General features: G+C 36.5%; 1 protein-coding gene and 2 pseudogenes across 2 annotated transcripts; all 3 read left to right on the top strand.

Moving 5' to 3' along the window:
- Positions 1–38: 38 nt before the first annotated feature.
- Positions 39–2,560, top strand: LOC133724229 (uncharacterized; annotated as a pseudogene).
- A 1,420-nt stretch (positions 2,561–3,980) lies between these two features.
- On the top strand, positions 3,981–8,153 carry LOC133724227 (OVARIAN TUMOR DOMAIN-containing deubiquitinating enzyme 4-like). 2 transcript variants are annotated; one of them, XM_062150936.1, is made up of 7 exons: positions 3,981–4,163; positions 5,103–5,160; positions 5,402–5,980; positions 6,134–6,255; positions 6,683–6,723; positions 7,385–7,483; positions 7,590–8,153. In XM_062150936.1, the coding sequence occupies exons 2-7, from the start codon at positions 5,136–5,138 to the stop codon at positions 7,759–7,761; spliced, it is 1,038 nt and encodes a 345-aa protein (XP_062006920.1). In that variant the 5' UTR covers positions 3,981–4,163; positions 5,103–5,135; the 3' UTR covers positions 7,762–8,153. The 2 variants fall into 2 exon arrangements, with proteins under 2 accessions (XP_062006920.1, XP_062006921.1); XM_062150937.1 differs by lacking the exon at positions 5,103–5,160.
- Positions 8,154–11,352: 3,199 nt separating this feature from the next.
- On the top strand, positions 11,353–11,888 carry LOC133724228 (isovalerate--CoA ligase AAE2-like; annotated as a pseudogene).
- Positions 11,889–11,891: the final 3 nt, after the last annotated feature.

Below are 11,891 nucleotides of genomic sequence, written 5' to 3'. Positions count from 1 at the left end.
TTAGGTGCCACATGTCAACCAAGTGTTTTGGAAATACAGATAGGAGTCCTGGAAAAAAAGGGCCATGCCTGAGATCAAAATTTTGGAACATTTTCCTATTGTGGGTGGTCTAATGCTGCCATTTTATTTTAATATACACAATAAATTTGGAAATCCTATAGATGAATATGGCATCATTGGTGATTAATATTTTGAATGCAAAATCGACTGTAATTCCTGCACTAAATGCTTAATTTTATACCTCATTCATGTTTCCTCCTTTTTGGCTTTCTTCTGATTTAATATCACATATGGTGTTAATACTTGTCATTGTTAATTCACATGAGAAGATTGATATGGATGCAAAAATTGCAAGCTTCGAAGTGCCTGCCTTGGGAATCAATTCTCAACTACAATTGGGCGCAATGAACATGATTGGAACACAGAACTATCACAATGCTGCAGTTGCTGCTCTATCTGTTGTTGGACTGGATGTAGGACTTGATGTTGAAGCCATTGGTCCATGTATAGAAGGGGTAAGGCCACCACCTCATCGAATGCAAATTGGTAAGCTGAAACAGATACATCTCTAGATGTTGTGAACTACTTGTTTTCTATATGAATTTATGTTCAGCTTAGTGATTTTTTTCTTTGTTCCTACTCTCCGGACTGAAATCGTAACATCAATGATTGTTAGCAAACCTTTAATTTTTCCTGTGGCTCAAATATATATATTTTCACTGGTTTAGTGTTGTTATGCAGTATGCAAGGATATCCACAGGGTAACTTGGGTTGATGACAGCACGCAACAAATGTAGAAGCTACATACACAGGACTAATGGGTCTAAAGAGGCAAAAGTCTGTGATTCTACTTGGTGGCCTTGCGAAGGTGATAAGTTGCTAAATGCTGCTTTATAAGTTGTTCAGTTGCCTTTGTTTCTTTTACTTCGCATGGAAAACTTAGAGAATAAGCTATTGCATTTACCACAATGACCGGTGAGAAATAAAATATAGGACAATTGATTGGTGTCAAATTACAATAAAAATAAAATGTGTGGGTGATGATCCGCAACTTATGCATTGCAACTTGTACTTATAATTTCATGAAAATGTGAAGTTTTTCTTTTGTTTCTTACAATATGTGACAAATCCCTATTTGTGCTGCTTTGTCAAATCCTCCTCTAAGAAAGCATTGTATAACTAGTGTATGGGTTATTGGTGCTCCACTCCACTATTAGTATGAATTGAAATTCTTGATTGTCATTTCAAATTGAACCTTAATACATTGCATTTTAGAAAGTTCTGTACTCTCAAAGGTTCCCTTCTTTTCTCTTTTTATACTCTGACAGTTTGAACTTATATACTATTGAAAGTATTAAGACGATTACATTAGATTCCAAGCACAGTCTACCTTTGTTATGAGTTGAAGTACCCATTTTCTCTTAATCTGACTTTATTCTCAACATTTTCTCTTTCTACTATATTCTTTTGGTTTGAGTTTAAGAATATTAAATTTGAGTGCATGGGTGTTACCCATCACAAGGAAAGTAAAGTTTCCGGGGCCATAATTTTTTTACCTGGTGCTATAATATTTTTCTTCTTCTCTTGCAGGTTGTGGATGGACATGTGTCAAATGGTTTTGAACAATTGATAGAACCTTTAAAGTACCACAGATGTGTAATCACTGTATATAATCTTTTCTTCACCAAGTTACATACATCAGTGCTTTTGGATTCTATGTTACAGGCTGCATCTATCTTTGTGCAACCACTTTTAAGTTAACTGGCATACTAATGCTATATGTCTAAAGTTTGGATCTTCAGGACTGCTGATTCAAAGGACATTATCCAATAGTGGTCTTAGTATACCCTACATCAGAGCAGAAAATCTGAAGGATGCTGTTAGCTTGGCTAGGAAGATGGCAGAAGATGGTAATTTTCACTATATAACTGCTACAGAATCTTTTGCTCTTTTATTTGTGGCCAGCATTACCTGTAATATCGGTAATATTGTTATATTGCGTATTAGTATGTTCTAGTGTGAGCATTATTGGTAAGAGTTGATTCGTCTTCTCGTCTTGTTGAGCCTCAAAATTTTGCCTTTACTTTTAGAAACTTCCTTTAAAGTGTTTCTCTAGTGGTTCAGGTTTATAAAGTTGAAATATTATCTAGTATCTGTTGTTAACTTGTTCCAAGTTTCTGTCTTTCAGATCTGTGACGTATCAAACTGAAGCTTATTTCATTATTTCAGGGGAGTCCAGGTTGTGCAAGCTTTGATGAATTTAGAAATTTTAGGCACAGGGGGATGGTTTCCCGGGAGCTGGCTTTTGCATCATCTCAAGTTCGGGTTCACTTGACTATAAGTTTCGATAATGAGTTTTTGCAGGATGAAATGAGTTACCATTTACCTAAGATCAGATATACTTCTTAGAAGCATTTGCCAAAACCTAACTTTAACTTTTTCCCATGGAAATTAATTTGTCATTTTGTAAGATTATAGGTGAGGATAGTACATATCCATGACAAATTGCAAGTAGTTATGTACAACAGTACAAATCAAGGTAATTAGTAGTTACACCTAAATTAATTGTGGCTTATATTATATACAATACTATTCTAGCAGATAATTATGGAACCTAAACTCAAATTGGAGAATATAAGTCGCCTGTATCCCTACTTGACCAGTGAGTCATAAAATGTCTTACTAGACATATCTTACTAAATAACATCTATCAGTTGTTCTTCCTTCACTAAAGAGGCAAAAAAATGTAATGATAGTGTTATCCACCTCCAAATACATATAAATGGTCATCGAATTCATTTTAACATGACATGTTTATTAAATGAGTTAAATGAATCAACGCTAGTCACTGATTTAATAAGGGCTAAATACTAGTTAGTACCTTGTGGTTTAGGTTCAAAATCAATTCAGTCCCTAGACTTCTAATTTCATCAAAAACACCCCTGCACTTTCAATTTTGATCTAATAGGTCCAATTCGTTAATATTCTTTTAAATAGTTGGATTATTTGTTGAAAAACTATTTATTTTTAATAGTAGGACTCACTCCTAAATTGACAATGCAGACCATCTCGACACCACATCATAAAACATAGGCCATATATGATCCACATTAACAAGTTAAATAACTCAATTGTCGGAAACTAACAAATTGGACCTATTAGATCAAAATTGAAAGTGCAGGGGTGTTTTTGATGAAATTAGAAGTTCAGGGACTGAATTGATTTTGGACCTAAATCACAGGGTAGTAATTTGTATTTAGCCCATTTAATAAACATATTGAGTTTGAGTTTGTATTTTCTAAACGAGTAGTCTATCGAGTAAGTTTGAGTTTGTTTACTATGAGACATTTAATATTGTAACACGACATCTACAAATAAATGTCTAACTTATACTTGACCAAACTCACGTATAACCATTTTCTCAACCATTGACGACCCTAGTATAACCATTAACATCCAAGAGTCTGTGTTTACAAAACTCACGTATGTTTTCTTTGACCAACTTCGAGTATCCTACACACATCTATGAGCAATTAACCATCTACCTATACTTGTGTTCGTTATATCTCTATTTGGTATGCTTAAAAAAGTGCATTGTGTTTAGAAAATGCTGCGGCATAGTGTTTTAGAGCTACAGATCAAGCAATTCTCACCTACAAAGAATGTCTGTTCAGTGTTACCATGCTGATCTGCTGGAATTCAATTGGAGTTGCCATGGGTTTTGTTACCAAAAATACAATGGTGCATCCTTTTATTCCTTTACCATTGGTGTTACAAATGTTGGTACTGAAACTGTTCCTCAACCTCAAGGGAAGCCCTTGCCCTGAGCCTGAAGGAAGCTGTGATGAAAGCTCAGAAGTACGTTTCGGTAAAAGCAGTATTTTCTTAGCGTTTAACTTTGGGCCGGGTCATGCTGTCGGAAATGGACTGACCGAATAAAAAACGAAACGAGTACTACATTTGGCGAAATACAAAACCACTTCACCGACACAAATCCGAGAAGTGACTCAAGTGAGTAGTAGAATAGAAGAAGAAGAAGCAAAACCCATTTGGAACAATACCTCAGCTCATCATCTATCCATTGCTTCTGAATTGGGTAGTCTCTCCTTTCTTTGTTTGGTGGGTTGTTCCTTATTCCACACCCAAACGTGATTTTGATGCAGGTATTCTTTACTTCCAGACCCTTCCTTCTTCATCTACAATTCTGTTTCATTTTGTTCTTTTTCGTATAAATTTGTTCAGCTTTTCTATAGAGTATTTTTTTTTTCTCTTGTTGGGTTGAATTCCACAGGTATTGCATTCCATTTTGCACCTTGCTCTTAGAATTCTCCAATGCCAATTGCAATTTGAAGCTAGTTTCAATAATTTTATTTTGGTCTTCTTTTATTGACTGCCATGACTCTGTTTTTGTTGGGTAATGTTGAGTAAAGACATATGCTTGTTGTCTGTAAAATCACTAAAATGCAAATGTTCATTTGCTTGATGCTTCCTTGTAGTGATTACATTGTCAGATTTCAGAACGATTTGCATGGTGATTTTTCTTAGAGTTTATAGCTGAGAATAATTGTTATTGGTTCTTCTAGAACAGATTACTTATTATTGGTGGAACAAAGGTCTGCTTGGTTTTTTTTTTTTTTTTTCCTCTTTTAGGATAAAAGATTAAAAGCTGTGGGCTATGGGGTTTTCAAGTTCCTTCTCTTGTGTTTGCTCTACATGCTGCATCTGCGTATGAAAATTATAATAATCAGTGAATTTGCGTTATGCGGTATGTGTTTGTATTGCTACTTGTCCCATCTACAATAAAGGCAAGGCCTTGTTTTGGGGGGCAATTTTCTTTGCTACTTGAAAAGTCACCTTGGAAATTAAGAGGTTCAAAACATGGTGAATAAGAATATCTAGCCTGGAGTGGGAGAATGATATACAAGAGTAATGTTAGTATTTAAATGATAAAAGTGCTTTTCATAGGGGAATAAGCATTAAGGAAGTGTGGCTTGTGTACAAGGCTGGTATAAATATTGTCTCACATATTGATCAGTAGCTTTATTTCATCGTATTTTCATGTTCTTTGCTGATTCTTTTTATAACTCATATTTAACTGGTAGGGAGGCCAAAGACCTCTGTTGATGTGAAATGGAATGAAGGTAAATCTTGATTATCAAGGTAATATGACGTATTAGATTGCTTTACTTGTCACCTCCTTTTAATTATTACTTTTTTTTTTTTTTGCATTGCTTTTGTTGCTGGGGTTGACATTAAAACATAAACATGTGACTTGAGTTCAAACTGTAAAGTAGAATTTTTGTACATTGTTAAGTTTTCATGTCAACATATAATGATCCTAACGTGCGATAGGCATATATTGGTATGTTGTATCAACTAGTTCCATTCTTCTTTGCCTCAGGCTATGTGAATACGATTGTTTGTACTCACATCGACCAGGGTGCAAAGAATGTTGTCTGCATGAGTGGCGGTATTGAAATGCAGATGGGCAGTAAGATCTGTAGTGTAGTGTCTCGAGGAGCATCCAGTTCATGTTGTTACCGACTGCAGCCGGGGAAATCGGGAAATAAATTTGGTGGCTTATCCCTCACCAAGAGTCGTCCATCTGAAATTGGCCAAACACCCCATGGAAGCTGTTTCAGGTCTTGCTTCTCCACGGATATGGGCAACTCACGGTCATTAACAGTTAATGCTAGAAAACCTCAGAAACGATGTCTAGAAATTTCATTGGCATGTCAGGGTATGAAAACGAGATTTTTGGTCCCAAGACAAGGAATGCTTCCCAAAATCAAGTGTAATGTGGGCCCAGTGTCGAGGCCACAAGGATGTGCGTCTGCTGGTTTGATTTTTGGGTTGCTGATTTGTAATTCTTCTGAGCCAACACACGCTGAAGCAGCTTGTAAGACTGATGATAAGGAATATGACGTTGATTTGTCATATTCACATGGAAAAAAAGTTTATACTGATTATTCCATTATTGGTGAGCAGCATATCCTTCCATAATTGGATAATAACTTCTTCTTCTTCTTTTTTTTTTTTTTTTTTTTTGCGATTTGTAGCTGGTATTTTAGTATCTATGTATTTGAAACTACTAATTGACTTGGTGTATAGCTGACTTCTCCATTCTGCACAGGAATACCTGGAGATGGAAGGTGCATGTTCCGCTCTGTTGCTCATGGCGCTTGTTTACGAGCTGGAAAATCAGCTCCTAGTCCAAGCCTTCAGAGAGAATTAGCAGATGACTTGAGAGCTAGAGTATGTTTCTATTTTCAGTCATTATTACACTAATGAGTTAGCAGATGACTTGAGAGGGAGTGTATTTTCCTTCATTAAGACAATAAATAGTTCAAACATCCTTTCCATGTTTAAAAGAGAAAAAAGCTTAATTGCAGTATCTTCTTAAAACTCAACCATTTGGTTAAATTCGCTTTAATTTCTATATCCTTAATTTGAACACCTTGCTTGAATTGGTGATATTTGAACTTTTTACCTTTGTGTATGCACCTCGATAGCTAAGGCATAGGGGCCTATAAGATAAAATGAAATTTTTATGATAAATTATTTTCGTAGAGCATTTACCCACGAGATTAGCATGGTCGATGAGGATATTTAATGTCATTCATTATTTTTGCTATAGTTTGGATTAATTGATCACTTGTATGTTGTTCTGTCAAATTTCTAGGTTGCAGATGAGTTTATCAAAAGGAGAGAAGAGACAGAATGGTAAGTTTACTGATTGTGAGTGTCAAAAACATTATGACAGCCTTTTATGCTTAGTTACATTTCCATTTTGGATGGCAATGTCTTTCAGTTATTATATCATAAGAATATATGTCCCAATTTCAAATAAGAATATAGACAGGAAAATATGTGTGATGGGCAAAAGCTTAGTCTTAGGACTTTGATCGAGGAAATTGATGTGATCAGGGATTTTGTTTTTAATTGAGCTTGGATTCACTAAAAACTGGCCGAGATGAAACTTCTTTGGATGATGAAATAGGAATTCCTTGGTTCCCCTCTTGTTTTTCTTCCTTTCCCTTGCTTTCTAATCTTGGCATTGGCATCTGAGGTGAATCATGAAAGCACGATTCAAACAAATGATTAGACTTATGCAGTGGAGACCCAAAGATAATGACATGTTGACCTGGGGTTATTCAAAGTCTTAATTCACAGAAACAGCCATGTTAGTTCTGCCTTTGTACGGGTGGTTGATTTAGTAATTGTAGATCTGATAGCTGGTATCACCAACATTTGACAATCAGTCGAAGCCATGTGGGGACCTAACTTTTCATTTTACGGATAAACATGTATTACAGTTACAACATAAGATATAGATGTATATCTGTCAACTGATGTACGTTTATCTCATTGATTTCCAAGATAGGTTTGTTGAAGGTGATTTTGACACATATGTCTCCCAAATAAGAAAGCCACATGTATGGGGAGGCGAGCCTGAATTGTTAATGGCTTCACATGTTCTTGAGTAAGTCCTCACCTATTCTGTGCTTTCTAATATAATGTTGCTCCATTAAGCTTTCTTATTTTGACGGATTTATATCGTTGAAGTATGAATTCCATGATGACTGCAGAATGCCGATCACAGTATACATGTATGATGAAAAGGCTGGCGGCTTGATAACCATTGCTGAGTATGGGCAAGAATATGGGAAGGAAAATCCAATCAGAGTTCTCTATCATGGTTTTGGCCATTATGATGCATTGCATATTCCGGGAAAGAGTGGTGGTAAATCTAGGCTTTAACATATGTATTTAACAAAGTTGGAAGAATACCCCATTAATAATATCCAACAACCAACATAGTTGCCTTGCAAGCTTGTGTACTCTTTTTTGGCCAGATATGTCCATTATGTTGTAACTGTACATGTTTTCTTTGTTTGCGGAGAGTTTGTAAGGGAAGTGATCTCTAGTCGTCGTGTACGCATGGCCTTCCATCTTTTTCAATCTTCTCATCTTTTCAGACAGTTGCATCATTTGCTAAAGACTTCAAAGTGTTGCTGTGAACCAGGGGGCAATTGAAGAAGAAAATTGTGGTCACTCTGCCATAGATTACTAGCGGATTCTGCATGTATTTTCTATATTTCTATCTCTATCGTGTTTTCCTATGTTTTTTTTTCCCGTTCCTCTCGTCCCTCATCCCCTACTCTTCTGATCCATTACCATCTATAAGTCTATAACTGCCCCATTCCAAGCAATTAACCATGCTAAGAGTTCAGCTTTCCCTAATTGAATTGAATTTGTAATGTTCATACCAAAATTGGTTCCAAAGAACTACGGATAAATATTCTTCTTGAATTTTTACTTCGTCCATGCTTGCATCTAGTTATGCCCTTTTTAGGTTTACTTTTTTCTTTGTTGCATTGTTCTCGTTATTTTTCAGTTGATGTAAATTTTACATCTTTTAGTTGTACTATATATTCATATTAATATAAATTGCCCTTTCTAAAAAAAAATCTTTGAACTTTGAAGTCTAGTATGTCAAGGACTTCAGTGTGGGCAAAGTATTGTTTCTATCACATTCATGTTTTTTTATTTTTTGGATAAATGTCGTGTCTGTCCATTCGCTTAATCGCCGCCTAATATCATGTTCAATTTTTCTCAAAATTTTTGATTAATTTATATGGCTAGCGCCTGTCCAGGCTGAATTTTAGAACACTGGAAACTTAATAAAAAAAAGTCATTATTTAAGCTAAAAAACAATGAGTTGAAATTGTGCTGGGTGGTATCGAAAATTTGGTTCAACTAAATATGTCGGCACAACCTATTGAAATTTGGTTGTCCAATTGAAATTTGAGCCAACCGATTGGTCTAGTTTGAAAACGATTTGAGCTTAAAACTGACGCGTACAAACTTGCGCTCAATCCTACTATCACATGCTCTTACAATTCACACTGCCAATAACAATTCACCTCAATGTTCTTGTGGATTTGGGCCTACTACTTTGGGGCTTTCTAACGGATGAAGACTTTCCGTTCAAGGCCCTGATGTTCGGTTCAATCTCTCAACACCAAAATTTTCCGTGAGTTCGTGCGGACCAAAGGTATTTGATTCCATAACTCTTGCAAATAGTTTGTTGCATTTGGCCTTGGTCCTGGGGATATGAGATCTTCTAACTCATCTTGTGTGATTAACTGAAGCAAAGGAAGGGCTCTAAGCTATGAATTCGTTTTGTTAATTTTGTATACAGGGCTTGTATTGTGCTGCAATATATAGAGAATTGAGTGAAGTTACTGGTCATGTTTTTTTTTTTTTTTGAACGCGTGGGGAGTCAGTCCATTAATAGTAAAGTAGGAAACATTACAAATGACTCACCCGGACTCCGGGCAACGACAGAAGAGAGCCATGAATGAATAACCTAAAGCAAGCCCTAGACTACTCAAAACATAATGTAACCATAGGAATAAGCTCCAATGATTCAAGTAACCTTGACACTACTAGGGAGGATCCGAACGCAGCCAAGACCCTTCCCCAATATTATTCTTAAAGTAGAGGCTCAAAGAAAAAAGAAAAAATGCTAGCTTCAATCTAAAAAAACTAGATTAAAAACCCTAAAGAAAACAAAGCCCAACAAAGCAGACCCTGCCCTAGCCCAGCAACAGAGACCCAAGATGAGGCCCAACACATCAGCCGCAAACCATGAACCCGGCCAAACCCGCCTGGATGCTCGCCGGAGTACTCGCCGTCGACCACCAACGCCACCTGCATCCACCACGTCGATCCAGTCCAGAAAAGAAGGAAGAAGCCATCGTCCTTCAAGTTCCAGCCAAATCAGAAGGAGTAGCGACCACACGACCAGGAGAAGACCACTGCGAAACCAGACGAGTCCGACATCCACCTTCTCCACCGCTCGAACCCAGCGTGCAAGACCTCACCCATCGTCTCACAAGCCGCTAGATGCTCCAGAGCGGATCCGATCCAGGGCACTTATTTGCCCCCACTCTCACTACCCAACTTGAAGGGGAGCAGAATAGCAGAAGACCAAGGAGACCCGTCCGACGACGACATCAAGGTGACGCGCCGTCGGACGGAGAGAAGAAAAGGGAAGTGACGGCTGTTCCTCGGGAGAGACAAGAGAAACAACCTTAGGGTTTTTGTCGGGGTACAAAAATTACTGGTCATGTTTCTTTGTATTGCTTCAAAACAGAGGGACTTTTTTTTTTTTTTTTTTTAATATCTGTCAAGCGTAGTCTTTATGGATTAAATTATGAGAAATTTTATTAATACATCCCTAAATACTTGATACACATTCTAATTTTTTTACATTTAAAATCAGATTATATGGGTCAATGAAATGACTGAAAAGACAATCATATTAGAAAAGGAACTATAAATGGAATATGTTTAATAGCTTTTAATATTATTGTTATAAATTCAAGTTGAAATCTTTGTCATGAGTTCATGACAAGCTTGATTATTAACTATTATGCATTACAAAATTCTTATGATCGTTCATATTGTTTCTTGGTAATTAATAGAAAGAAAATAAAACCTAGTATGATATATATATATATAAACCCTAATTGGAATCTTCTTCTACAAGCTTGACTACTAGCAATTTTGCATTACAAAATCCTTATGATTGTATATGTTGTTTCATGATAACTAATGGACAGAAAATAATAACAATGCAGTTATAATCCTAGTTGGGATCCTCTTCATGTGTTCTTGATAATTTTTCAACAATTTTGACTACCAGCAATTTTGAATAATAAAATTGTTAAGATTGTACAGGATCTCATCATAATAATTGAAAGAAAATTAAAATTATTATGATGATTCTGATAATTAAATGCATTAAATTCATTATGATATATATAGAATGTTGTGATTATGATAAAGTTTAGCATGATGATTTTAATATTGATTTATATATAGTGATTTTATATAGAATTTTGAGATTTGAGGATAATTTAGGTAGTTTGAGTGGTGTATTTAATAAAATAATAGAATAAGAAATCAAATGAGTGGTGTATTAAGTAAGAGGTGTGTATTAAGTAATTAGGGATGTGCGAATAAAATTTCTCAAATTTGCATCCTCTGCTCTACTTTTGTTGGTCATCTTTTGCTGCTCTCTCAATCTGTTATTTGCTGTTTTGTTGAGTGCAGATGCTGTTTTCATGGTGATCACGGTACTAAAGTGCTTTTATGCTGCTGTTAATCTCATATGGTCTTACTGGATCTACTGTTTCTACAATTGGTCTGTTCCTCATGGCTTTTGCAGTGTGTGGGTTTAGTGCGAAAAAGCTGTTTCGAAACTGCCAATTGTAGTTGTAATTGCTGATTCTGATGAGTCATCTACCAGCTTTAGTTCAGAAACAAAACCAACTTATGAGTATGAGTGGAAATAGTGGATTTGAGATTAGGCGACCGACAAGTGAATGGGATCCTATCAGTGTGAATTACACCTCTGGCACAACATCAAGGCCGAAGGGGGTTGTCTATAGTCATCGCGGTGCTTATCTAAATTCACTGGCCACAGTTTTGCTTTGCGGAATAGGCTCAGTGCCTGTTTATCTATGGACTGTGCCTATGTTTCATTGCAATGGATGGTGCCTCATTGGGGTTTGGCAGCGCAGGGTGGTACTAACATTTGCCTCAGGAAAGTCACTCCAAAAGGCATATTCGACAATATTGCTCTACATAATGTGACACACATGGGAGGGGCACCAACTGTGCTGAACATGATTGTTAATTCACCGGTGAATGACCAAATGCCACTTCCTCACAAGGTGGAAGTAATGACAGGTGGCTCCCCACCACCGCCACAGATCCTGTTCAATATGGAAGAGATGGGTTTTGGGGTGATTCACTTGTATGGTCTCACAGAGACTTATGGTCCAGGTACCTATTGCTCATGGAAACCTGAGTGGGAC

The sequence above is a fragment of the Rosa rugosa genome, unplaced genomic scaffold (genome assembly GCF_958449725.1).
Source record: "Rosa rugosa unplaced genomic scaffold, drRosRugo1.1 SCAFFOLD_223, whole genome shotgun sequence".
Classification (NCBI taxonomy): Eukaryota; Viridiplantae; Streptophyta; class Magnoliopsida; order Rosales; family Rosaceae; genus Rosa; species Rosa rugosa.
The sequence above is the reverse complement of the archived record's forward strand: the minus strand, read 5'-3'. Positions and strand labels throughout refer to the sequence as shown.

Coding starts and splice junctions, on each gene's coding strand:
- LOC133724227 (XM_062150936.1), top strand. CDS start 5,136: ATGAAGGTAAATCTTGATTATCAAG. Junction 6,724..7,384: donor AGGAGAGAAGAGACAGAATG/GTAAGTTTACTG, acceptor TTTCCAAGATAG/GTTTGTTGAAGGTGATTTTG. Junction 7,484..7,589: donor ATGGCTTCACATGTTCTTGA/GTAAGTCCTCAC, acceptor TGATGACTGCAG/AATGCCGATCACAGTATACA.